This window comes from Natrix helvetica (assembly GCF_964273705.1).
Source record: "Natrix helvetica genome assembly, chromosome: 6".
Classification (NCBI taxonomy): Eukaryota; Metazoa; Chordata; class Lepidosauria; order Squamata; family Natricidae; genus Natrix; species Natrix helvetica.
Window position 1 is genome coordinate 54,463,070 of NC_138553.1, and position 26,729 is coordinate 54,489,798.

A 26,729-nucleotide genomic window follows, 5' to 3' on the forward strand; every position below is an offset into this window, starting at 1 on the left:
GGCTCACAGCTGCTAAATTTTGCTGTGCTGCTCAAGATGCTGCAAGAGCAGCTGGCAGGCCACCAGCAAGAGCAATGGCTGAGAGAAGCAACCGGGTAGATCCAGTGTCTAGGGAGAGCACGGGGAGTGTCTCCCCAAGTGACTGAGGCTTACCTATAACCAAAAAGGGCTGGAAGAAGTGGCCGCAAGATCTGAGATGCCAGAGATTCAATCTGCCTGCTTCTCTCTGCTGCAGTGCTTTCTTTTTTCTTTTTAAAAGAATTTTATTGGTTTTTAAACATTGATAGGGAAAGGTAGAAAAGGTACATAGAAAATTTTGGCAGCTCCCGTGCTAGTGGTAGAAATCCCCCCAAATCTCACAATTTTTACAATGTTAAAAATAACGTATGAAAGATAAGCATAAACAGAATCTTGTTTTACATTATATCAACCATATTTTCAATCATCTCTTTCTTTGTCACTTTCTAGTATATCAACAATTACCATAGTATTTCAAATACATTTATTTTTGTGACCTGAGCCTTTTCGATATTGCTCCCTCCTCCCTGTCCCCAGATGGAGCCACAGCCCCCCCCTCCTTCATATCTTGCACATTAATACCTTTTTCACTACCTCCCCTATTTTCGTCCTCTAGGAGAGAACTATGTTTTTTAATGAAGGCTTCTGCCTCCTCCACTGTATTAATTTTAATTCTATTTCCCTCCCAAAAAATCAACATTCCCTCTGGCAATAACCATCTAAACCAAACTCCTTTATTGTATAATTTCTTTGATAAGGAGGAATACTTCCTTCTTTTTTCCCTTATTTTTTTCGGAATTTGCTTAAGAATGGTAATTTCTTTATCTTTATATTTTAATGGTCCCTCCCTTTGGGCCCCTAGCACCTCATCCCTCATGGTCCTCCTAAGAAACTTAACATGTACCTCCCTTGGAACATTATGTGTTCTAGCATATGCTGAATTAATCCTGTAAACCAGATCCATATCCCACCACAACTGTTCTTTATTTCTCTTAATATATTCTACTAAAATTGTACTCATAATATCCTTAAAATCTTCATTTTCTGTCTCTGGTAGGTTCTGGAATCTGAGAAAAAAGGACATTCTTTCAAGTTCTATTTTTGCCATAAAATTTTCCAGTTCCAAATTTCCCTTCTGGACTGCCTTAACCTCCTCCCCCAATCCAGCTGCCCCCTCCTCCAACACCCCAATTCTTTGTTTGTTTTCTGTTATATGATGTTGTACACCTCTGAGTTCATCTTTGAGATCTGTCACCTCTCTCTGCTGCAGTGCTTTCTGAATGGGACTTCTTAAGAACCCAAACTGCTTCAGCCCACCTGTGCCATGCTGCTCCATCACACCCCACCAACCTTGCCAAAACAGCACCATTATCTCATTGCAGCCGGTGGGGGCTGCACTACTATTTTCACCATCCTCTATGGCAGAGTTTCCCATCCCCAGCAGTGTTCATGCAACTTATAAATGAAGTGTTTCATGAGCATTTGTACAAGGGGGTCTTTGTGTACTTGGGTGATATCCCCAACTACTCTGAGATGATGGAGAAATTGGTGCCCCAGGTGCGTAGAAAACTCCTGGATGCTAAGCAGCATGACAAACTGTCAAAATGCAAGTTACATATGACAAGTACTATGAGCCCAATACTTCAACTGATCTGACTTCACACTGAAGTACATTCCAGGAGGAAAGATCTTCTTAGTGGATGCACTCTCCCAGATGCCCCAGTACAAGAGCACCTGGGAAGAGATAGTTAATTATATTAGGCCCTCCAAGTAGCTAGTGAACCAAGTCTCTATAAGACAGCAGATGCAAGGGACCTTACTGACATCCAGAGCAACAGTTGAAAAAAGCATTGCAAAAAGATGTGTGGTTTGAGACCCATCAGGAACACGGACAATGTCAACCATCTAATGGAACCAATAAAAGCAGGCATCTTTAGAAACTTTAAAATCCCAACAGCAAAACTTTATTGAGTATATCATTTTGGCACTGAAGAAAGCAAAAACAACTCTGAGTTTTCCCACACAGGTAAAAATGAGTTTCATCCCCTCTTCCTATGGAATGGGTCACATTGTCCAATTAGGAATCAGCTTTTCTTTTGATTACAGTCCACATGTTGGCAGACACCTACAAAAGTGTCCTTGGCTCTCATGGTTGAAGATTGTAGCCTCCATATTTCATCTCACCCTTCTCTTCCCCCAGTTCTTTGGCAAGTTGAAAAGCAATAAATCTCACAGGAAGCTTAAGCATTTTTCAATCTTGAACATTTTCTTTGCTTGTTTGTTTTGCTGCCTAGATCTGGCAATGCCTTCAAAGAGCAAATCATAAAAATAAAAGAAAAACCCTGTTCACATTGTAGACTGTTTAAATACATGAAAGTTTTAAAATTATTCTAAAGCAATTTATTTCAAACCTGTTTTCTTCAATATTTTCATCTCTCGTTGTAAGAGATCTGCTGTGCTTCTGCTGCTAAGCTTTGAATACTATAAACCAGTGGTGGCGAACCTATGGCATGCATGCTGGAAATGGCACACAGAGCCATCCCATGTGGGATGTGTGGCCTCGCTGTCTCCTCTTCCACATTCCTGTACACACACGGGCACTGGCCAGCTGGCCTTCACTCGTGAGGAAACACTGAAACTCGGAAGAGCTGCATTCCATCGTGCAGGCACGTGCCAGCACCCAAACTTCTGGGATTCCATTGTGTGCATATGTGATGGCCAGCTGTTTGTTGGGGGCCCATCCACACCAGAAACCAGAATTTCTGGTGCCAGCGCATGCATGCATGATGGAACGCTGCTCTTCCAGGTTTCAGCGCTCCCACGTGCACAAAGACCAGTGAGGCTGCATGTTCCACGCAGGATGGTTTTGCATGCCATTTCCAGGATGCAGGTTGGCACGCAGGATGAAAAAGGGCAGCCATCACAGCTATAAACCATTGGGGGACATATTCCAAAGTTTATTTTCATTCCTGTCAAGTGATTTTCCTGGACTTTTGGGGGCTTCAAATTTCTTCTGAGTGCTTCTAAACTATATATCCACCACTATCAAAGTGTAGCATTTTGAGGAAAACACATGTAGCAGCAGTCAAGCAATCTTTGGATGAAACATGCCTGATGCAACTGATCTTCCTTTTGAAGAGTCTCTGACAGGATTTCCTCAATCACATTTTGAAAGCTAACAATCTCAAGCATCAAAGTAGAGGCATAACATGAGCTGTCCTGATAGATCTAAGCTGTCTAAAATTATATATTTTCCATATATTTTTTAAAAATATCTGGTTATCAACTAGATGCTAACTAGTCCAAATTGCCTTGCAGTTTTAAATCGGTCAAGTTTTCTTTAACCAGCTGAGACACAAAAAGTACATGTATTCCTTGACTTACAATAGTTCATTTAGTTACCCTTCAAAGTTACAACAGCACTGAAAAAAGTGATTTATGACCATTTTTTACACTTATGACTCTTCCAACATCCCCATGGTTACCTGATCAAAATTCAAATACTTGGCAATGAATGCATATTTATGACAGTTGCAATATCCTGGGGTCACGTGATCCCCTTTTTGTGACCTTCTGACCAGCAAAGTTAATGGGTAAACCAGATTCACTTAACAACCACATTACTAACAACTGATTTACTTAACACCTATGGCAAGAAAAGTCATTAAGTTTCACTTTAACAAAAGTTTCACTTAGCAACAGAAATGTTGGACTCAATTGTGGTTGTAAGTAGAGAACTACCTGTACTCCTAATATAGAAAAGAATTCTAGTGATCTGCTGGAAGTTTCCATATAACATAGGAAACAGGAGAGTAATCAATTTTGACTATGAGAGAATAGTGTTTTGGGAAGTATTAGCTAGTATATTTATTTTTTAAAATATACATTATATTAATATTGTATTTTGTATTGTATATATTTTCAGTTCTGTTACCCATCAAGAGTTGCACTGGTGAGATGGATTGATATAAGATTACTTCTCCACCTCACTATCAATCTTTCCTTATATATATTAATATTTGTTTAATTATTTTGCTGTAAAACTTTAGCACTCCCTTGTATTTTGCAGCTTTAAATAGTTTAATTAATATTTCATTAGTGCCTTGTGCTTGTCTATTTGATAGCTAGTATACTGCTTCTACTTATTGTCCAAAAGCAAGACTATAAAATTCTAGGTTTATTCTCTTGGTTTGTAAGTCTACTCTCCTTCTACAAATATTTCTGCCATTCTAGAATTGTGATTGTAAAGAGTTTCAATATGATCTTTCTTTTAACATAATTTGACTCTATAAGAGTTATTTTGTAAATTTTCTTGAGTTTAGCTATAAATTTTCTTACAATTCTGTGCCTCCTAGATTGTTGAATTTATGCATCCCTAGAAACTTGTCATTTCAAGTTCCTTTGTTTCTCTAATATTTGCATTCTAATCACCCATCAATAGTACAATCTCCTTTTCTGATATTACTTTTAGTACATACAGTAATTTGGCAAAGAATTATTTAATATTTTTCATTATTCTTTTTTGCAAGAACAAAAATTGGTATAACTTTGATGCAACTTATCAATAATCTTAGCATCATTACCCATCCACTTGTTCATATAATGTTTTATAACTGGTTTAGTCTGATTCCACCTTCAGTGGGATGTGCTGAGAAAAACAAAGGGGTGGGGGGAGAACTAATGGAAACTTAAATATGGGGCAAGCAGCTGCCACAACTGTCTGGAAACCCGAGCAGACCTGGAAACCTATGGAAGCTGTTAGAGATTGAGACTGGAGCAATAGGCTCCACCAAGGTCCTCCATTCCAGTGAGAAAATACTTGAAGTTGATCCCTATAAAAGGGCAAGCTGTCTGTCAGGCCATCGCTGGATCTGTACATAGTTTGTGAACAAAGAGCTGTTGTTACTGAAGCCTGAGTCCTGTCTTATCCGTTCACCCTATCTAACACTGGTGATGAGAGTGGGATCAGAAGACAACTAGGCAAAAAGAGCTGACAACGTGATCCAGCATAATCCCAGTTGGAGCAATCAACATCGAGCACCAAGCATCAATTTTAAGCCACAAATTCAAAGATACCTTGGCTCATTAAAATGACTATGCATGCCCCACCAGTTCCCTATGATCCAGCCATGGAGCACTGGGACTCCTACATGACCAGGTTCAAGTGCTTCATGGAAGCCAATGACCTTCTTGGCCTATTGGACAAGAGGAAGAGGGCTCTCTTCCTGAGTTACTGTGGGCCTGAAGTTTTTGACATTGCAAAGGCAGTGTCTGAGCCAACACCAGTCCAGACGGTCACCTGGTGCATACTACAGAACACTCTCAAGACACACTATGCGCCAACACCATTTAAATTCATGTGGTGGCATGAATTCAATTTGCACAACCAAAAAGAAGGGGAGACCATCAACCAGCATTGCTGTGCTTTGTAAGGCCACAGCATACTGAGAATTCAGAGACTTGGATGAGATGCTGCTTGATCGAATAATCGGCAGAGTGAGGATATTAACTTATAATGGAGGCTCACATTACAGATTGCATTGAACAAGGCCAGAGTGACGGAATCATCAACCAAGTCTACAGAAACACTCCAAAAGCATGGCACTCTGAAAAACATACCCCGAGCTGTCACGGTGCATCGTAAGATTACCAAACACAATTTCTCATCTGACAGTGAGGACCATCAAGATCAAAGGAGCTCCATGCAGTATGGAAATCGATACTGGGTCATCCTTGACCATTGTATTCTGGGCTACCCTGAAGAAGGCCATCCCAAGCCTCCAGAGAAACCAGCTGAAGCTCCAGCAACTATGGCTTAGCGATTATCAGGGAAATTGCATCCCTGTCCTTGGCTGTGGCACTTTCCATGTACAGTTTTAAACTTTTGATGGGTTGCTTACACTGACGGTGGTCAGTGGCTCCCTCCCAAGCCTGCTCAGCTTGAATTGGTTTGAATCCCTAGGCATGGAGGTAACCGGGATCAATGCCATCACCGACAACAGCGCTGAAAAATTGATACACAAGTTTGAGGATGACTTCAGCGGAGACCTGGGCAAGTATGTGGGGACTCCTATTTCCTTTATTCTAGACCCCAATATTGTTCCAATTAGAATGAAGCCCCAGTGGGTTCCTTTCACCCTCTGACCCAAAATTGACAAAGAATTGAACAAATTAATTGGTCAGGGAGTCCTGGAGCCTGTCAACCATGCCCAGTGGGACCCCCCCATAGTAAGCCCCCACTTAGCTCTGATGAGTCGATCCGCATATACAAGGATTATAAGTGCAACCTGCATAAAGTCCTCCAGCATGCATACCCGGTAACAATTGTACAACATTTGTTTCATTCCCTTGAGCTAGGAAAAATATTCGCAAAATTAGATCTGGCACAGGCCTACCAGCAGTTGCCAGTAGATGGCACTACTGCAGAGGCTCAAACCATCGTGACACATAGGAGTGCATTCAAATACAATAGATTACAATTTGGAGTCAGCATAGCCCCTGGACTGTTCCAAAGTGTCAGGGAACAACTTTTCCAGGGGATACCAGGAGTAGTCCCTTATTTTGACAATGTCCTGGTATCCACCACAAATAAGGAGAAACTCTTGAGGATCATCCTAAACAGATGTAGGGAAAAGGGCTTCAGTGTGAAAAAAAGAAAAATGCCAAATTGCAGGGCCCAAGGTTGAATTCCTGGGGTACCTGGTAGATGGCTCTGGGATACATCCCACAAATTCTAAAATGAAGGCTATTCAGGACACCCCCACACTGTGCAACCAGACTGAGCTTCAGGCATTCCTCAGCCTTGTTAATTTTTACAGCGTTTTCTTACAACAAGAGGTGACTGTAGCGGAACCTTTGCATTAGCTTTTGGGGAAGAAAGCCAAATGGACCTGGGGCAGAACTGAAGCTGCAGTGTTCACCACTGTCAAATGGCTGCTGTCAGCAGACAGCCTTCTGGTTCAGTACAACCAGACTCCCCCTTTGGTTTTGACTTGTGATGTGTTACCCTTTGGCGTAGGGGCTGTCCTCAGCCACCGTCTGCCTAATGGAACTGAGGCCCCAATCACCTATTATTCAAGGACCCTGTCCACCGCAGAACAGAACTATAGCCAGTTGGACAGGAAAGCACTGGCTGCGGTGGCAGGGGTCAAGTGGTTCCATGAGTACTTGTACAGCCTGGAATTTGAACTCATTATCGACCACAAACCACTGCTGGGGGTTTTGGCTGGGGATCACCCTATTCCTGCATCCCTCTTGCTGTGAATGACTAGATTGACTATCTTTTTAGCAGCATATAGCTATAGACTCACCCATCACCCCAGAAAGACACTGAGTCACACTCATGCCTTCAGCAGATGCCCATTGCCAGAACTTTTGGAAGACCCCACTCCCAACATACCAGTCTTGCCTGGACACTGGTCCTGTAATATCCAGTGAGGTTGCAAGACATTCTGCAAAGGTCAGAATCATTGCCCCAAAGCAAAATGAACTGTCAGCTGTGGGGGGGTGTCTGCTGTGGGGGGGGACACCGGGTGATTGTTCCACCCAAACTGAGGGTTTCAGTATTGGACACATTGCATGTAGGGGGTTGTCTGGATGAAAGTATTGGCAAGGAGTGTGGGGTGGCCTAACATGGATAGGGAGATTGCAGAGTGGGTAGCAACCTGCACACCATGCCAGGAATCCTGAACAGCTCCCCCAGAAGCTCCCATGCATGAATGGGAAAGGCCTAAGTCACCCTGATTTTGGAGGGCCCTGTGCATGGGCAAACTTTCCTCATAGTTGTGGACACCTACTTGAAATTCTTAGAGGTATTCCTCATGACCACCACCATGGCAGAAATGATCATCAAAGTGCTACAAAGACGCACAGCCTGCCCAATGTTCTGGTTTCTGACAAAGGGCCCCCAATTTATGGCCATTCAATTTGAAACCTTGCTAGCAGAGCAGGGAATCAGACACGCCCTGGTCCCCCCTTTCCACCTTCTTTAGCGATCTGCTAAAGAAGCCCTATCTAGAGTGGGCCAATGTTCCCTCTAATTTTGTTTCAGTGTGAGCAGAAAAGTATAGTGTTTGAGCGGCACATTTTCATGCCTCAGCACCTGAATTTTTTTCACAGATGTCACCTAAGACAACAACGAAATCAGTATTATTTGAAACTCAAAATTATGTTTATTCAAGGTACCTGCTTAATTAAAAGTGTTATATAATATCAGTATCACTTAACAACGCTCCTGCTTAGCAACCAAAATGTTGGTTCAGAAACTCTGCCACTTGAAGTGCGCAAGTCTTGAAGCTGTCAAGTTACAAGACCTTTGCACCCCTAACCCTTAAAAAAAAAAACCGCAGGGTTGTTCAAACTTGACAGTTTTGAAGACTTGTGGACTTCAACTCCCAGAATTCCTCTTCCAGTCATGTTGGCTCAGGAACTCTGGCATTGAAGTGTGCAAGTCTTAAAGCTGTCAAGTTACAAGACTTGACAGCTTTTAAGACTTGTGGACTTCAACTCCCAGAATTCCTCCTCCAGTCATGTTGGCTCAGGAACTCTGGCATTGAAGTGTGCAAGTCTTAAAGCTGTCAAGTTACAAGACTTGACAGCTTTTAAGACTTGTGGACTTCAACTCCCAGAATTCCTCAAGTCATGCTGCTCTTTCGTCTCGCCGCCACTTTGGCTACCTCTGTCCAGACCTGGCAGCTGCGGCGACGTCATCAGCCTGGATCTGCTCCATCTTCAGTTTTTTCACTGGGGTCAGGGCCGCTGCTGAAGATGCCAACGAGCCCCCGCCGCCTGCCACCAGAATACCTGCTGCCGCTCCTCCTCCAACAGCACCACCGCATTTGCTGCCCTACGTGGGGCCCAACTCAGGTGCTCCGAGCAGAGGGGGAGGCACTGCCGCCACTGCCATGGGTGGGGGCACCAGTGGGAGCTTTGGTGGCTTCACCTCAGCCACAGCACCGGGCAGCAAATCCAACAGTGCTGTTGGAGGAGGAGGAGGAGGAGGAGGCAGCAGTTATTCCGGTGGGGGCAGGGGCTTTGGTGGCTTCACCTCAAACTATGCAAACTACCATCAGTCGCCCCGTGCTCATCAAAGCAAGTCTGTGGAGGTCCTTTGCAGGCAGCCAGTTCTAGCCGCCTGCAAAGGACTTCCCCGTGCTTGCTTTGCTGAATATGGGGCGACTGACGGTAGTTTGAGCAGCGCAGTGAGCCCCTAGGAGGTCCTAGGAGACCGGCCATGCTGTGTAAGCTCCTGCCACCGTCCCCACCCCCGCGCCCATGCTAAACCTAACCAGGACAGAAAATCTGAGGCCCCTCAGCTTCCGGAGCCTGTGACATTAGAAATCACTGCGCGGCAGTTGGAAACTGCTGCACGGTGCTTTCTTGCCATGTGCGCGGCCACGCAGCCACACACCTTAGAGGGAACATTGGAGTGGGCCCAGGTGATTGGAAAATCCGCATTGATAAATTCCTCCTCATACAGCACATCGCATCAAATGCCACTACAGGAAGAAGCCCCTCCAAACTCTTAATGGGTCACTGGCTAAGGTCTCCCTTGGACCAGCTACACCCAAGCTATTCTACTGAGATTCCAATTGATTCGACCAGTCAACTCCGTGTCAGGCCTGCAGTTATATTCCTTTTAGGATCTTTGGCCTGCCACGCTCTCTCTCATTTTACTATGCTGTTTCATTAGTGGGGTAATTGGGAGGGGGAATAGTAAGGAGTAGAATTGTAGAAGGGGATGAGGGGATAGAAATGGATCCAGGAAAAGTGAAAGCTGTGTAAGACTGGAAACTTTCAAGCACTTGCAGAAAACTACAAAGCTTCCTTGGATTTGCCAATTTCTACAGGCAGTTCATTCTGACTTTTGCGGAAATTGCCCTCACATTGACTGAGCTATTAAAAACGGGGCCTTCCCCAACGAAGCCAAAAGCAAACCAACCCCTGAAGTGGACAATGGACTGTCAAAAAGCCTTTGAGAAATTAAAACGGCTCTTTGCCCAAGAGCCCATACTGCAACACCCTGACCCAGCAAGACCATTCATAATCCAGATGGATGCCAGTGATGTAGCGATAGCTGCAGTGCTACTGCAAAAGAATAAAGAAGGCCACCTCTTGCCATGCACTTACATCTCCAAGAAACTACTGAACTACTGAAAGGAGGTGGGCAATTTGGGAGAAAGAAGAGTTTGCAATCAGATGGAGCATGCTCACATGGAGACATCTCCTGGAAGGGGGGGGGATATGCCATTCGAGGTCTGGATTGATCATAAAAACCTCGAAGCTCTCCAAACCATTCGAAATTTATCCCCCAAACACATTAGCTGGGCACAATACTTCCATAGGTTCAAATTCAAAATTAAACCCATTCCTGCAGGGAAGAATTTGTTGGCGGATGCTTTGTTGAGAAAACCTCAGTATGACAGTAAGAAGGAAGAAGTTGTTCATCCCATCATTTCTTCCTCTCACCAAAAGGTGGCTCAGGTCACCACCCGAACCAGGATAAGCTGACGACAGAGCTCAAAGCAGCACTCCTGGCGGACCCGTGGTTCAGCAATAACAAGAACATCCTAATGATGAACAGTGGCTTAGCCTGGAAGGGGTCCAAACTGTACATCCCTACGGGGTTGAGGCTGGAAGTTTTACAGCGAAGCCATGATGCGAAACCAGGAGACCACTTTGGATTCCTAAAAATGCTCCACCTCGCCAGGTGTCAATTTTGGTGGCCAAAGATGAACTTGGAGGTGGAAGATTATGTAAAAAGCTGTGCTACTTGTGCAATGATGAAAACACGGCCGGGGAAGCCCCCTGGACTACTACAACGAGTGGCCAGCCCTAGCCAACCATGGGAAGAAATTGCAATGGACTTCATTGTCGAGCTCCCAGACAGCAGCGGGAATAGAGTAATCTGGACAGTTATTGATTTGTTTTCCAAGCAGGCACATTTCATCGCTTGCTCAGGATTGTCATCTGCAAAGAAATTAGCAAAAATGTTTGTGAAACACATTTATCGCTTGCATGGGGTGCCCAAAAGGATAATTTCAGACCATGGAATTATTCACCGCCAAGTTCTGGAGTAAGTTCCTGAGATCCATTGGGTCCACACAAGGACTCAGCTCAGTGTTTCATCCCAGCATGAACAGTGCAGCGGAAAGGGCCAATGTGATGGTTGAACAATACATCCGGTGTTATGTGGACTATCAGCAAGACAACTGGTTGCACTTGCTACCCTTCACCAAAGTGATGTTCAACAATGCAGTCCACAGCAGCACTGGATTAACTCCTTTCCAGATTACCAGTGGCATGGAATTTGTTCCCATGCCTGAGCTGCCTAGAAATCCTCCCTCCTCCATGTCTCTGAATGAATGGATAGATGCTCTAAGGAAAGGATGGGAAAATAGAAAGAAAGCTTTAATAATAATAATAATAATATATTTATTTCTTAGCCGCACCCTCTCCCGAAGGACTCGGGGCGGCGTACAACGAAACATTCGAAATAAATATGTAAACAAAACAAACATATAACAAAGGTACACTAAAACATACATACATACATAAGGAGGAGATCGATTGATAAAAACAATTAAAATACTGTATTTAAAACCCCTAGAAATTAAATATAATTAAAATACCCAGTTAAAAACCCGTCAGAAGCGATATGGTTAAATCAAAGTTGGTTAAATCAAAGTTGAGCCAGGCCAGCTGCTTGGAAAAGGTGGGTCTTTAGCAGATATGGCAGAAGGCTACAAGAATCAAGCTGATAAACACCGCTCGCTCCAACCCCCCTTTCATGTGGGGAACAAAGTTTTCGTATCTACCAAATACATAAGATTAAGAATGCCTAGCAAGAAATTGACCCCAAAATTTCTAGGTCCATTCCCAATAGTGAAGATAATTAACACAGTTACAGTTCAACTCAGTCTACCCAGAATTCTAGGAAAAATTTACCCAGTATTTCATTGTAGCTTGTTGAAACCAGTAATTGGGTCCAGCATAAAACCGTCTACCCAAGCTCCCCCTCCTCCTGTAGTGGTAGAAGGGGAAACACATTATGAGGTGAAAAAAATGTTAGACTCCAGGCTGTATATGGGTCGTTTACAGTATTTAGTGCAATGGAAGGGGTACCCTTTGTCGAAAGCTACTTGGGTGAAAAGCTGAGACCTAAAAGCAGATAAATTAGTAAAACAATTCCATGAGAAGTTCCCCGATAAGCAAAAGAGTCCCCTGGGGGGGGGGGGGGGTAAGAGGTGGTTAATTTTATTATGTTAACGTTTATGTTATTCTCTTTTCAGGAAATGTTTTTCTTCTGAGGAGAGGCCGCCTGTCAGGTCTGCAGTTATATTCCTTTTAGGATCTTTGGCCTGACACACTCTCTCTCATTTTATTATGTTGTTTCATTAGTGGGGTAATTGGGAGGGGAAATAGTAAGGAGTAGAATTGTAGAATGTGTTGTTGTCAAAATAAAACATTCCTTTCTAGAAGCCCAAGGTCATCTTTTGCCTCTGCACCTCTGCACCTGACCGGAACTAGATGGGTGGAAATGCCAGTGTGTCAGAGGAACATTGGACCATGTGATGGACTTGTGGGTTTGGGGACAAGATCATGAACTTTTAACTGGATGGGAAACCCAGGAAGCTTTCGGATTCAGGTTTTCCACAGATTGTACCAACACGTCTCTCTTATTAAATAGGAACTTTGATGAAAGCTATGCCTTGGACTCTGATTTAATTCTGGATGATATTTGGAATGCTGACACTCCAGTCTTTTAGCATAGGGGATCAAGTATATGCCCACAACTATGCTGGTGGTGCTCTCTGGGTTCCTGCCATAATCGCTGAAATTACCAGCTCTTACTCTTACCGACTACAGCTCAAGGACGGTAGAAGCTGGAGAAGGCACATTGACCAACTCCGAGGCTGACTCAGCACTCCACTCTTAGGCAACCAGAAATAACTCCGACATGAGTTAGCCAAGGCCCTACCCAAATAGAGCAAACACACACTTCTTCCACAGATAACTCATGCCCGAAAGATCTGGGGAACTTAGCTTGGGAATCAGGACTTCAACAGCAATCTCCAGGCAAACCGGTTCCAAGAACTCCAGCCTCGCCCCAGGAAGCTTCCAGGCACTTCCATAGGTCAAGCCAGGAGAAGCAACAGGTCCATCTGAACAGACCGCTGCCTCTGCTCCAACTGAGCTGTCTGAAAGGGTACACAAACACTTCGCCTACTTACAGGACTATGAGACTAATTGGGTAAACCCAACTAAGAGGGGAGGGGTGTTAGATATTGAGACTGGAGCAATAGGCTCCACCAAGGTCTTCCATTCCAATGGGAAAATACTTGAAGCTCATTGGCTGAGCCATCTGACAGCTCCCTATAAAGGGCAAGCTGTCAGATCAGCTGGATCTCTACATAGTTTGCCAAATAAACAGATGTTGTTATCACTGAAGCCTGAGTCCTGTCTCATCCATTTACCCTATCTTACAGAAACCATACCTGAGCAAAATGATCCTACAAGCTTTGTTCCTCTCCTTATTTGCTGTGATAGAATGTGGATTGGTGTAAAAAAGGAAGAGGGAAACACCAAAATATTGCAGAAAAAGACATTTCTGCATGCTGTCTTTGACAGCTGTTTGCTTTTGATTCTTAAACCAAAGATTGGAAAAACAATTTAGTCTGAAACTCTATGTACATTTAATTGAAATAATTGCTTACACAATTGTGGTAAATATACTTAAATCATATTATATTGATACAACAGATTTCTTCTACTTTACTCAAGTCCTACTAAATCCAATGTCAACTCTCCGTGTTGACATTCCATGAATACCGTCGGTGGAGCCGAATCTTAGATTACAGTAGCTGGTTTGAGATGGGTGTATCTATTGGGTAACATGATTTATGACAAAGCAAAGAAATGGCTGCAAATAAATCTTGCCAAATGAATAATGCCTAATGAAGCTGTTAATAAATCACTGTTTTTTGTATTAAAACATTGGCTCCAGTGGTGGGTTTCAAATTTTTTTAGAACCTATTCTGTAGGTGTGGCCTGTTTTGTGGGAGTGGCTCAGCAGTCATGTGACTGGGTGGGCATGGCCAACTTGGGAAATGTGGTGAAACTCACTTAATGATGCTCCTGCTTAGCAACCAAAATTTTGGGCTCAATTGTGGTCATAAGTTGTCTTTCTTTCTTTTTCTTTTTTCTTTCTTCCTTTCTTTCTCTTTCTGTCTCTCTCTCTGTCTCTCTATGTATGTATGTCCATCTCTCTCTGATTCCCTCTCTCCCTCTCTCTCTGTCTCTGTCTGTCTGTCTGTCTCTCTCTCTCACTCTCTCTCTCTCTCTCTCTCTCACACACACACACACACACACACACACACACAGTGGTCACCTTGTTGAGTATTCCAATCACATTTGAAACACTCAACAACTGGCCTGCATTTATGGTTTTTTGCAGCATTCTGCAGTCATAGGACCAAAATATATGGTTAGAAGTACCTGGCAGTGGCGTTTTTCCCTGGGGGACTCTGCAGAACATCCCAAGACTGATGCCACCACGTGTGCCCTCTTCGGGGACATAAATGCCATGGGGGATGGCTTTTTAACCAGATGGATGTAAGAGAGAAGAGGGCAGCATGTGCCCATGGGCTTGTGCAACAGCCAAATCCTCGCCTCCTGTTCCTTCTTCGGCTGCTGCACAAGCCCACATGGCATGCGCTGCCCTCTTCTCTCTGACAGCTGCCTCATTTCCAATGGAGGGGGTGGGCAATGCGTGCTTTTCCTCCCTCTGCATGGATTTCCCACCCCCTATTGCTAGGCAGCTGTTGGCGGGACAAGCCTGGTGCGGACAGGCGGAACAAGCGAGCGGTGACTGGGCGGGTGGGGGAAGTGAGCAAGGGGGAAGGCAATGGGAGGGAGCATTCTGGTATGCAGCCTCCGGAAGAACGGGTACAGGAAGACATGCTAAATTTGACCAACGGGTATGCGCGTACCAGGGCGTACCCCCTGAAACCCACCCCTGATTGGCTCGATCATTATGAATCATTGTTAGGAAACTTTACAGACAAACTTTAAGACACAGTAAGTACCACTGTTTCTGCAGAATTTCTCAATATATTAAGATGTTGATTTACAGCCAAATTACAAGGAGAAAAATGCAGGCAGAAATGAATATATCAAGGTATATTACAATATTAAATGCTGTGGCTTTCTTTTTTTAACCTTCAGAGTATGATGAATGCCTCACCAATAAACAGAACTGTGATGAAAATGCATTGTGTTTCAGTACTGTAGGAGGACATAACTGTATTTGCAAACCAGGTTATACTGGAAATGGTACCATATGCAAAGGTAAGATATCACAACATGATTCAGATTTCAAATCCCTTTGTTTCTCTAACTTTTGCATTCCAGCCATCCATTGTTAGTACCATTTCCTTTCTTGATGCTGCATTTAGCACCAGATATTTATTTTTCACACCTTATGTGCTAAACTTGCCTTTGTACCTGAAAGATGAATGTGATTGCAATTCTGAAAAATTCAAAGGGTAAGTAAATTTGATCAATTTAGATATATCTGCAAAATAATGATACATTTTTATGTGAAATCATCCAAAGTGAAAAAAATTATAGAGAATGATGAAGATGATTGTAGCAGATATGCAGCCTTGTCACCAAAGCAAAGGGATAAAATATATCTGAAGCCATGTGGGTGGGGGGAGGTTCAGTACAAATTTGCAGGACTCTTTTAGAAGATTATAATATTTACTGTGTATTCAAATTAGACTTAAATAATTTTTATTCAGATATTTGGAAAATATCCTTCTCTCCCACTTGAAATATAATTGAAGATCTTATCATTTTTCCTTTTATAATTTGCTTCAATGATTTCAGCCTTTTGCGAGGATGGTTGTAGAAATGGTGGAGTTTGCATTGCCTCCAATGTCTGTGCCTGTCCACAAGGATTTACAGGCTCAAGCTGTGAATCTGGTAAGAGATCCTTTAGTATATTTACGAAGCATATAACTGAAGTTTTGTGTATAACAAAAAATAAGAATATCTTTGTGAACAACATGGTTTCTGTTAAATGGGACAAGAATTTCCAGGATCTCTATGAACCCGAAGCTGACGCTATGAAAATAGAGCTAAAAAAAACTGTTCATTTTTGGCAACAATTTTTTCTTTAAAGGGTATAAATGGATAGGGGATCAAACTCCTTTTTTTCATCCTTAATCCTGTTCCATTGCTACATTAAAAATTACACTGCTGAAATTTGGTAATTTTGCTACCAAATTGCAGCAACAATTAGGATAGTGGCAGAAATCAGAGCAGTTTGCTTTTTGAAGTTTCCCATTCCCAATCTCACCCTTTAAAAAATAAAACTAGCACCCCCCCACCCACCCAAAATCTGATGTCACTATTTTCTAGTGACATAATCTGCACCTTATACTTCTACTCTAGCTGGTCAGAAAGTAAATTGTTGCTTTTAAATAACAACCAAAATAGAAAAAGCCATAAATATCAGTAGTTAACACTATATTAACAAATTACTCTAGTTTTGACTGGTAAAAGTGAACACTGTATAAAGGGTGGCATCATGGTAATCTTTATTTTAGTTGTTTATGTAAATGTGATCGTTTTAAATAATATGTGATACATTTTAAATTGCTATCAATGCATAAGCATAAGCTGTAATTATGAAAAGAATTTATTCAGATTTCAGTCTTCTTTATTACAAAAGATGTTGCTGTTTTTAAAAATCGCCTGGTCATTTGTTTTTCAATATGGAAAAATTATAGACTTTTCCTTTAAAATATGCATAGGTTAGTATAGCACATTTTATCATATTTTACTTCATTTTTTCCTTTAATGTTATAAGAAATCTGTGAATATGTATATAGGGATAAAAAATACCAGTACAGTATAAGAATATTTGAATAGCTACTGAAAGGGTACTATAGTATAGGGGTACTATAGATTTATCTCCAGTACTCTATACTCTATACCAGTGATGGCTAATCTTTTTGCCATCACATGCCAAAAGCGGGGGGAGCAAAGGGGGGCCATGCACGGGCATGCCCCACCCATAATTCTATGTGTGCGACACCCCCCTGCGAGCATGCGTGTGTGGCCCCTGCCCTCCCTTTGATTTTGGCATGCGATGGACCTGTTTGTTGCCCTCCCCAGGCTCCAGAGGCTTTCTAGGAGCCTGGAGAAGGCACAACCAGCCGCCCTGCCCCCACAGAGACCCTTAGGAAGCTTCCCTGAAACCTCGGGAGGGCGAAAAACAGCCCTATGAGCAACCCGGAACTCCATTCCCTGAAGCCTCCAGAGGGAGAAAAACAGCCCAATGCACAAACTGCAAGTCTGTTCCCGAACTTCTGGTTTATGCATTGGGTTGTTTTTCGCCCTGTCGAGGGTTTAGGGACGTCTCCTGAAGCCTCTAGAGGGTGAAAAATGGCCCAACATGCAACCTGGACGTTCAGGAACGGTCTTCCGGGTTGCTCATAGAGCTGTTTTTCGCTCTCCGGATGCTTCAGGGAAGCCTCCAGAGGGCAAAAAATGGGCAAAAATGAAGGGTGAAGTCTGGAGCTGACAGGGCAATGCCTCTCGTGCCCTAACAAATGCCTCTGCATGCCATAGGTTCACCATCACAGCTCTATATTCAGTATTATATAAAAAATAAACTCATTCACATACTCATTATTCTTTTCACAAATTAATCTGATTTTCTCCTTGTTCTGTAAAATTCTTTGAGTGGAATTATTCTCCGTTGACTATACTTTTATTTGCACTTAATGGATATTGTGTGTAAAAATATAAGAAATGTTAAGTCTTCCCCTTGAAATGAAAGAAAATAATTATTTGAAAAGCATTTCACGTCCTAGAATTCTGAGCAGTTAAGTTGTTGCTATAATATTGAGTTCTGTTGTATTTTCTAATTTCCCCATAAAAGCCAATTTTGAAAATTAGATAGCAGATTTTGAAAATTCCCACTAGAAATTTATCAGATATTTAACAAAAGAAGTAAGATGAATGTTGCAATATTATTGGACTCTGCAAGGAGAATGAAGTCTGGTTGTAAACCAAATATCTTTATTAATTCATGAATGTTGGATTCTGTAAGAAATTATTATCTCTTGCAGTATTTCAGAAGTTCTCTCTTAGGCCAATTCATATTGAGTTTTCCAAATTATTCACTCTCCTCCTTTGGGGCAGGGTTAGTTGCATGGTGAACAATAAGCTTAGGCCCTACATCAGGGACATCCAACTTGATTTTATTGAGGGCTGGATCAGCATTGTGGTTTTCCTCTGGAGGCCAGGGGGCAGGAGGAGTGACAAGGTGGTTGCAATCAACAGCATGGCCCAGGGAGTGTAGCCAACTTGTCGCTTGGCTGGAGGGGTGCCTGTGGGGGCTGAGAGGGATTGAGGAGGGAATCCAGGGGTTTCCAGGTGAAGCAGTGGGCAGGAGGCTCATCCCATGGGATGAGGTGAGGTAGACTCAGGGGGCATGGCATCTGAGGCTGGAAATCATTGGCTAATGTGCATTTACTGCTCTTTGTGTACGTGGGCTGATTGTTTCTGGATGCAGCTGCAGCCTGCCAGCTCCACAACTGGTGCATTTTGTGGCTCCAGAATCTGCTGCCACTACTGGACTGGCCATCCAATCAGCAGGGGGAGGTGGCAGTGGGAGGAACATGATGCAGACCTCTGTCTTACTTTCTCTTTTGGTTTGCAGTTGGAGAGAAGGTCACTGATGGTCAACTACTCCTCGGCCCCCTTGTGGGTCTTACCCTTGGCCTGTGTGTGGAACATGTTCCCCTTGTGCACCCAATGCATGTTTGCCCAGCTGAGAGTTGGCACCGCCACCACTCAGCAGATCCACCTAGCATGAAGGAGACAAAGCGGCCAGCTAGAATGGCCAAGTAGAAGTGGTAGTGCGTGCCAAGGCCCAGCAGGTAAAAGCTGGCCACTATGAGTGGGGAAAGCCAGATGCTCATCAGCACCATGGCCACCCAGGACCATCAGAGATGGGGGGAAGCATGGGATCCCGGCTGGGCCTGGGCAGCCATGGTGTCGATGACAATCTGGCTTTCCCTACTTGCAGTGGCTGTTGTTTACCTGCTGGGCCTGGGCATGCTGTACCACCTCTACTTGGCCTTTTCTAGCTTGCCACTTCGTCTCCTTCATGCTAGATGGGCCTGTTGCTCAAGCAGCAGCTACAGCAGCCTAAACACAAGCTTCTGGCAGTTTTGGTGGTAGCAGCAGCCCATAGCTGCATGAGGGGAACATGGTCCACATTCAGACCCATGAGGGGGCCAAGGAGATGACTAGCGGGGACCTGGTCTCCAAACGTAAGCAAAAGCAGATGGGCTGGAGTAGCCAATGGTGTCCAGCAGCAGCATCTGAGAAATAAAACTTGTTAATAATAATCTTAAAACAATTCATTCCTTCTAAGCATAAACAGTTTCGCAGGAAACTAAACTGCCATGAACCTGTTTTTAAATAGATTTGTGTTAGCTCCCCTCCCCCCTGCCCGCCCAACATCTACTGTATTTTTTGGAGTATAATTTGCACTGGAGTATAAGATGCACCAAAGTTTTGAAGAGGCAAATTAAAAAAAAAGTTTTTGCACTCTACAGACCTCCCCAAAACTGCCTGTGTTTTGCAAACCCCCCCCCCCAAAAGGGCATAAATAGCCTTTAGGAGCTTGTAGAGTGCTCCTGGGGGGGTGCCTCCCCAAACTAGCACAAAACAGCCCATTTTTCACAAAAACTGACCCATTTTCTGTCAAAAAAGGGCATGCATAGCCTTTAGGAGGCTTATAGAGTGCTCCTGGGGGCTGGAGGGGGGAAAATTGAGCAAAAACAGCCTGGTTTTGCTCATTTCTGCCCTCCCCAGCCCCCAGGAGCACTCTGCAAGGCTCCCAAAGACTGCACGGCCCTTTTGGTGAAGGGGACAGGGTTTCGGGAGGCAAAAAATGCTGTATTCAGTGTATAAGATGCACCCAGATTTTCAGACTCTTTTTTGAGGGAAAAAGGTGTGTCTTATACTCTGAAAAATACGGTACGTGTTGAAAAGCTGGCTCTTCAGATCTATTTTTTTCATTAAGTTTATTCATGCCTGTGTTGATATTAATTTTGATATTATATAATTTTGATATTATATATTTTATATTATACATTATAAACATCTATTATCTTAATTATATCTTAAATAAACTCTCATGATTTATTGTTTGCTTCAGTATGAATGGTATGAACCTTTTCAAATAGAAAATATTTAGGTCTGCCACTTTAGAAAGCCATGTTGTCTGTTGTAAAAATAATAACTCTTATATCTGCATTTACTCTCATGTAAAGTGATTGTGCAAGGATTAATCATATAGGTGCTCAAAATTGTGATACCTTATTTAAACAGTTTCCATTTATCAAAATGTGTCTAGATTGTTTTATCTTTCAAATTGAACCTAAAATCCATAATATAACTTGAAATAACAATATCTGGTTAAAATGTGGTATGTCTATAACTATACACAGAAAGCTATAAATATTGTTTTGTTTATTGGCATGTAAAACTCTAGTGGAATTTGCAGCTTTAAAATCAAATCTTGGTAAATAGATGAGAAATATTTATAGATAAATTTAATACATCTGTATTGAAGAAGATACATTCATGTGTTAGAAATGTACATAGAACTATGCAATCAAATATTTAAATATGATTTAAGCGTAATGCAACATGTATATTTCTAAACATATTTCTATACATTTACACATTTGAAAACATAACATCCTTAAATTTAATTTTAAAGTTATAAATATATATATCACAAAACTCAGACATGTGCAAAATCTGAATTATTCAATTTTCATATTAAGAGGTTCAAATCTGTTTATCTTATATCAGAGTTCACAATGTCATAATTCCTCAAATATTCTTCTATTCATTTATTTTGTTAATGATTTTAAAATTATTAAGTTAGCATGAAAAATGCACTTCATAATTAGTCTATAGAGATTGTGAAAGCCAAATAGCAGATGTATTCAGAATTAACAGGTGATATACTTGTTGTCTTTCATTGATCATGGTTTTTATTACAGATTGACCATCAGCATCGCAGAATGGCAGTTTTCCAAACTTGCTTTTAAAAGTCTTTGCCTACCTGTGCAAATATTACTTTGCACAATATTCAACTGGGTTACAGGGTTCTTCATGAAGATTATTTTAATGAAAACAACTAATTTTTTTAAGGAGTAATTGCTATACTATAAAAATTATTTTCTTATGTTAATCAGTGGAGATATCATTAAGGAGATAGCTGAGAATTTTATTATGAGAATTCATAACTTCTTCTGGTAAAACATTTTAGTGAATTATTAATCACACATCAAACCACTTGTAAGGCCCGGCCTCTCCTCCTTATTCAAGAAAGTAAAGACTCTTGAAATTTGGAATTTCAAAAGGAACCTTTTATTGAACAGGAGTGAAAGTAATGAGAAATCAAAGCAAGCTCTGAGGTCCCCAGGCCATACAGTTAGAATAAAAGGAATTAGAAACCCTTCCCCAAAGTCCAATGTGGATTCAGCCAATCTGCAGGTGTGAAGATGTTATTGTACTGGCTGCTCTCAGAAAGTAATAAGGGAACTTTCTCAGGGTCATCATTTGTCAGCTTTTGAGTGATACAACCCACATGGCCCGCCCTCCCCTTACATTCCCCAAAAGGTGAAAAAATGTCAGAGTGCCTAGGTGCTAGGCTAAAGGTTATAAACCAATAGGCTATAGCAGTGGTGAAATTCAATTTTTTTTACTACCAGTTCTGTGGGTATGGCTTGGTGGGCATGGCTTGGTGGGCATGGCAGGGGAAGGATACTGTAAAATCTCCATTCCCACCCCACTCCAGGGAAAGGTTACTGCAAAATCCCCATTCCCTCCCAATCAGCTGGGACATGGAAGGCAGAGAATAGATGGGGGTGGGGCTAGACAGAGGTGGTATTTGCCAGTTCTCCGAACTACTCAAAATTTCTGCTACCGGTTCTCCAGAACCTGTCAGAACATGCTGAATTTCACCCCTAGGCTACAGGATACATAGGGGAGAAAGCAATAAAGTATAAAAGTGTACAAAGTATAATAAAGTATAAATGTAACCAAAGGAATAGCAGATTTACAGATCTGACATCACTCTTGTTTAAGGCCCTAAAAACAATTGCAAAGGTGGAAGAAAATACATCCGGAGTATAGATAATTTATCACAATAGTATAATGTTACCTGATCAGGGTATAATTTATGCTGCTTCCAGTTGTTTGTTAGTAACATCACTGATTTTGGGAAGTTTTTTAAAAATGATAATATTAGACCATACTTATTTCTTTTAATTTGCATAATTACATTAATGGTAAGTGTAGATGCTGCTCTGGGCATCAGTAGCTTTTTTTAAAATGAATTGTTCATCCAATCCACTTAATGTATTAATGACATTGGTTCCCAATCTGCAGGCAAATTCTCCCAGAAAAATCCTGTAGATTTTAAATAAAATGAAACCTAGAACATTGGATAAGATAGCTGAACTTTGCACAGAAGCACCATGTCCTTCTTCAATATTTCTTCTCCTTTGAAATAAAATGAACTAATAAACATCTTTCAGACATATGGAACCATGGAACCGCTTTGAATCACTGTACATCTCTGAGAGTGAGATGGCCAGTACCTAAATTTGATAAATAAATGGAAACATTACTTCTGCATCAGTGAGTTAAGCCTGTTCCAAAAGCAGGAAGGGTCTTCTTGATAATTTTCAATTTATTATCTCATGTCTACCCCAGATGTTGCAACCCAAGTGTTAAGAGATTCTGATTTCTTAGTGGTTCAACACATCTATTATGCACTTTTTGTTTTTATATTTTACTGAACATATAATCTGGAAAAATCATCACAGCCACAATACTAATTTTATCCTCCCATATTTTTCTCTTTATGTGTTTTGCCAGGTTTGTCAGCAGCTCTGCATTCAGAGTGTTTATTATTATAGACATGAATGAGGATGAGCCTTGTCCCTTTCCCAGTCTTGTATATGGATGAATCTTAATAGCTGCTTTTTTTTAGAATAGAAAAAAAGTGTTTAGCAGAGTGATGGCATGGGGGAAGAAACTATCTTTGTGTCTAGTTGTTTTGGCATGCAATGCCCTATAGTAGTGTCTTGAGGGGAGAAGTTGAAATAGTTTATGTTGAGGATGTGAGAGGTCTGTAGATATTTTCTCAGCACTTTTTCTGGTTCATGCAGTATACACCTGCAGTATATAGGTCCTCAGTGGAAGGCAGGCTGGTTGCAATTGTTTTTTATGCAGTCCTAAACGATTGCAGGCAATCATTCATTTCTAAATATTTGCAGACTTCTTCCCTCAGCACATTCATATGCTGCAAATTCTCATAGGCTGCTGGCTGCCTTCAACGGGTTTGCATTCATACATAAAGAAATGGGAGGAAAGTTTTGGCATATGTCACACATTTCAGTCCAAGTAATGGCCTGAATGTTTCTTGTAATCGTGATTTGCCAGTTATTTGGCAAATAAATACAAAAAGTTACTTCAGCTGTCACCTTACCAATACTGACATGCCCTTTAAAATAATTTTTCTCCTGAATAATCAGTCAAATAAATCATCATTGCAATGTTGGACTCATAATTGGGGAATTTGCCATTTCATAACTAGGTTTGTCTTAAAGAAACAATGTAGAATTTGTTCACTTAGTTGATCACCTAACTCATATGCTTTTTGTTAGATCGGGGAATGGATGAGGCAGACTCAGGCATAGCAAATAACAACAGCTCTTTATTGGTTCAGCTATGTACAATCCAGCGCTGCTCTGTTTTAAAGGGAGCTGTCAAATGGCTGTGCCAATCACCAGTGAGTATTTTCCCGCCAGATCGGAGGACCTTGGTGGAACCTACCATGTTGGCTGTCAGTATGTGACACTTCCCTCTCTCTTAGATGGGCTGATCCAGCTGGTAACATACTCACGCAGGTAGGCAGGTCTTCTAGAGACTCTCTCTGACCTGCACAGTTCAGTTGGCGCTGGGACTTCGGTTAGGTCAGTTGGGCCTGTTGCCTCTCTGGCTTCGCCTGGTGGAAGCTCCTGGAACTTTCCTGGGGTGTGGCTGGAGTTCCTAGAGCCGGTTTGCTCAGAACTCGCTGTGGGCCCGCAAGCTTCTCAGATAAGTACTCCAGTACCTTCTGGCTTGAGTGGTTTGTGAAAGGAGTAAATATTTGCTCCTTTTGGGTAGGGCTTTGGCTAACTCATACAGGAGTTACCTCTGGTTGCCTAAGACTGGAATGATCTAGGCAGCCTCGGAGTTGGTCAATGTGCTGCCTCCAAATTCTCCTGTCCTTGAGCTCCAATTTGTAAGAGCGAGGTTTATGGACTATGAGCCAGGCTTAAAGAGTTATTGCTTGGAAGCAAAAGAATAGTCATTTCCAGGTCTGCTAGCTTTGCAGAGCAAAATTGGAACAGAATTGATGCATATTTTGGGGAATGATTCACTTAGTGACAGTGATCTACTTAGGGATGGTAACTCACTTAGTGTTGGTGACTTACTTAGTGATGATGTCAGCATTCAGGGAGGAGAAGCTGAAAAAGAAATGAAGCAAGAGAGGGTTGAGACACAGGAGCAGTCAATGCCACGCAGGGCAGAGCAATGGAACAAGGGGATTCCACCTGACAGGTATTCTGCTAGTAAAGCAAAAGTGTGTAATATATGGTATGAGCCAAGGAACTATAAGGAGGTATTGGCATTACTTAAATTTGAACAAGTAAAGTGGAAAAAAGCCATGGACAAAGAAATGAAATCCATGGGTGAACATAACATGTTCACATCTATGACTTTGCCACAGGGGAGCAAAGCCATAGGATGTAAATGTAGAAAGTACTAGAGGTACTTTCTGCAGAGGTACAATATAAAGCAAGGTTTTTCACAGATGAAAAATGTGCACTATAATGAGGTTTTCGCACCAACTGTAAAGAATGAAAGCATAAAGCTGGCACCAGTGTTGCCAGCAGCACATGGCCATAAAATTTGGCATTTTGACATAACTACTGCATTCCTCAATGCAGAACTAGAGGAAGAAATTTACATGGTTCAAGCAACAGGGTATGAAAGTAAAAAGCCCAACATGGTGTTTAAATTGAACAAGGCCATTTATGGGCTGAAGCAGTCAGCCAGGAATTGGAATGTCTGTCTAGATATAGAAGGGTCTTGGGTTCAAGAGTTGCAAGGCTGATGGTTGCATATACACTGGAAAGTTAAAAAGTGGGGATTGTCAATTATTAGCATTTGTGGATGGTCTTTGTTTCATTGCAAAGGATGAGGCCATGATGGTGAACCTATGGCACCTATGACACACATGCCACAGGTGGCACACAGAGCCCTCTGTGCGGACACTCAAGCCGTTGCCCAGCACAGTTCTATCACGCATGCGTGCACACCTCCCACCACCAGCCAGCTGATTTTCGGGTTTGCCATGCATGTGGGAAACATGTGCGCATGCACGGGGGGCAGGGGGGAGTGCAGAAGTGTTCAGCATGCCTCCATGCTCCATTTTTGGCACGAGGAGGCTTCAGGGAGGGCCTCAGGAGCTCAATGGAGGCCATTTTCACCCTCCCAGAGGCTCAAGGAAAACAGGACTTCCAGAAATTCAGAAACGGATGTGTTTCCAGCCTCCGGAGGGCCTCTGGAGCCTGGAGGAGCCCAGAGGAGGCCATTTTCACCCTCCCAGAGGCTTGAGGAAAGCTTCTGGAGTCTGGGGAGGATGAAAAACAGAACTTACGGAACTTGCAATTCAACTTGCAATTCTAAATACACATGACTGGGAATTTTAAAAAAAATCCCTGAGCTTTCTTGGGTAAGGTGTTTTATCTGATTCAGTGCAGATAACTTATTTCTGAATAACACTGCTTAGAAACTGTGCTTAGAAACTATTTGATTTGCAGGTGAAGGTCATCATGGCTGCAAAGGCTTATGGTTCTCAGGGGACTTGCTTGTTTCCAGAAAACAAACAATATGGGAGGAGGAAGCCAACCCACAACAGTGGACCTCTCTTTCCAATAAAAGCAAACGCCAGGCGAGTGGGAGAATCTGGCTTAAAGGGCTTTGAGAAGTTGAAGAAAAGACCCTTTTCCGAGAGGGCTATTGGGCTGTAGGAAATGGGCAGCCAGAGAGCACGCCTCTCTTGGGTACTCACTCTGCCCAGACTGATGAGATCTGCCACAAAAGCCTCCTTGGCTTCAGTTGGGAAAGAAAAGTTGCCTAGCAATGGGATGGCAGTCTACACACACTGCTAGTGTTATCAGAAAATGTGCCTGTATTGGAGGCTTAGACAGAGCACTTATTATTAGCCTGCTTTCAAAGCAGGACCATGGCTGCTTGTCTACTGCTGGGATTTCTTCCTGCATTACTGCTATGGACATTGACCCTGATGCCTTGCTGCACAAAGAGAAGGAACCTTTGGGCAGTTGTATATCTTGCTCCTTTCCTTCGGAAAAAATGCAAACCAGATGAATGTGAATTAGAGCCATTTTGCTGTTTATCAGTCTAACCTATAACAGATTTACAATCTGAGGAGAGTGGAATAACTAGGTGGTCCCATGTATATCTAACCATTAAGTTCTTAAAGGAAAGGTGGAATTAAAAATAAAAAGTCCAATTAACTTGCAAAATTA

At 42.4% G+C, this 26,729-nt stretch overlaps 1 protein-coding gene across 6 annotated transcripts in view; it reads left to right on the forward strand.

Annotated features, from left to right (window-relative positions):
* Nucleotides 1–26,729, forward strand: part of NELL2 (neural EGFL like 2) — a 407,393-nt gene that overhangs the window by 359,484 nt on the left and 21,180 nt on the right. For all 6 annotated transcript variants that reach the window (XM_081957428.1, XM_081957430.1, XM_081957429.1 and 3 more), the window contains 2 exons: nt 15,244–15,366; nt 15,910–16,005. In XM_081957428.1, coding sequence (XP_081813554.1) covers nt 15,244–15,366; nt 15,910–16,005 — 219 coding nt within the window. The remainder of the gene's footprint in view (nt 1–15,243; nt 15,367–15,909; nt 16,006–26,729) is intronic.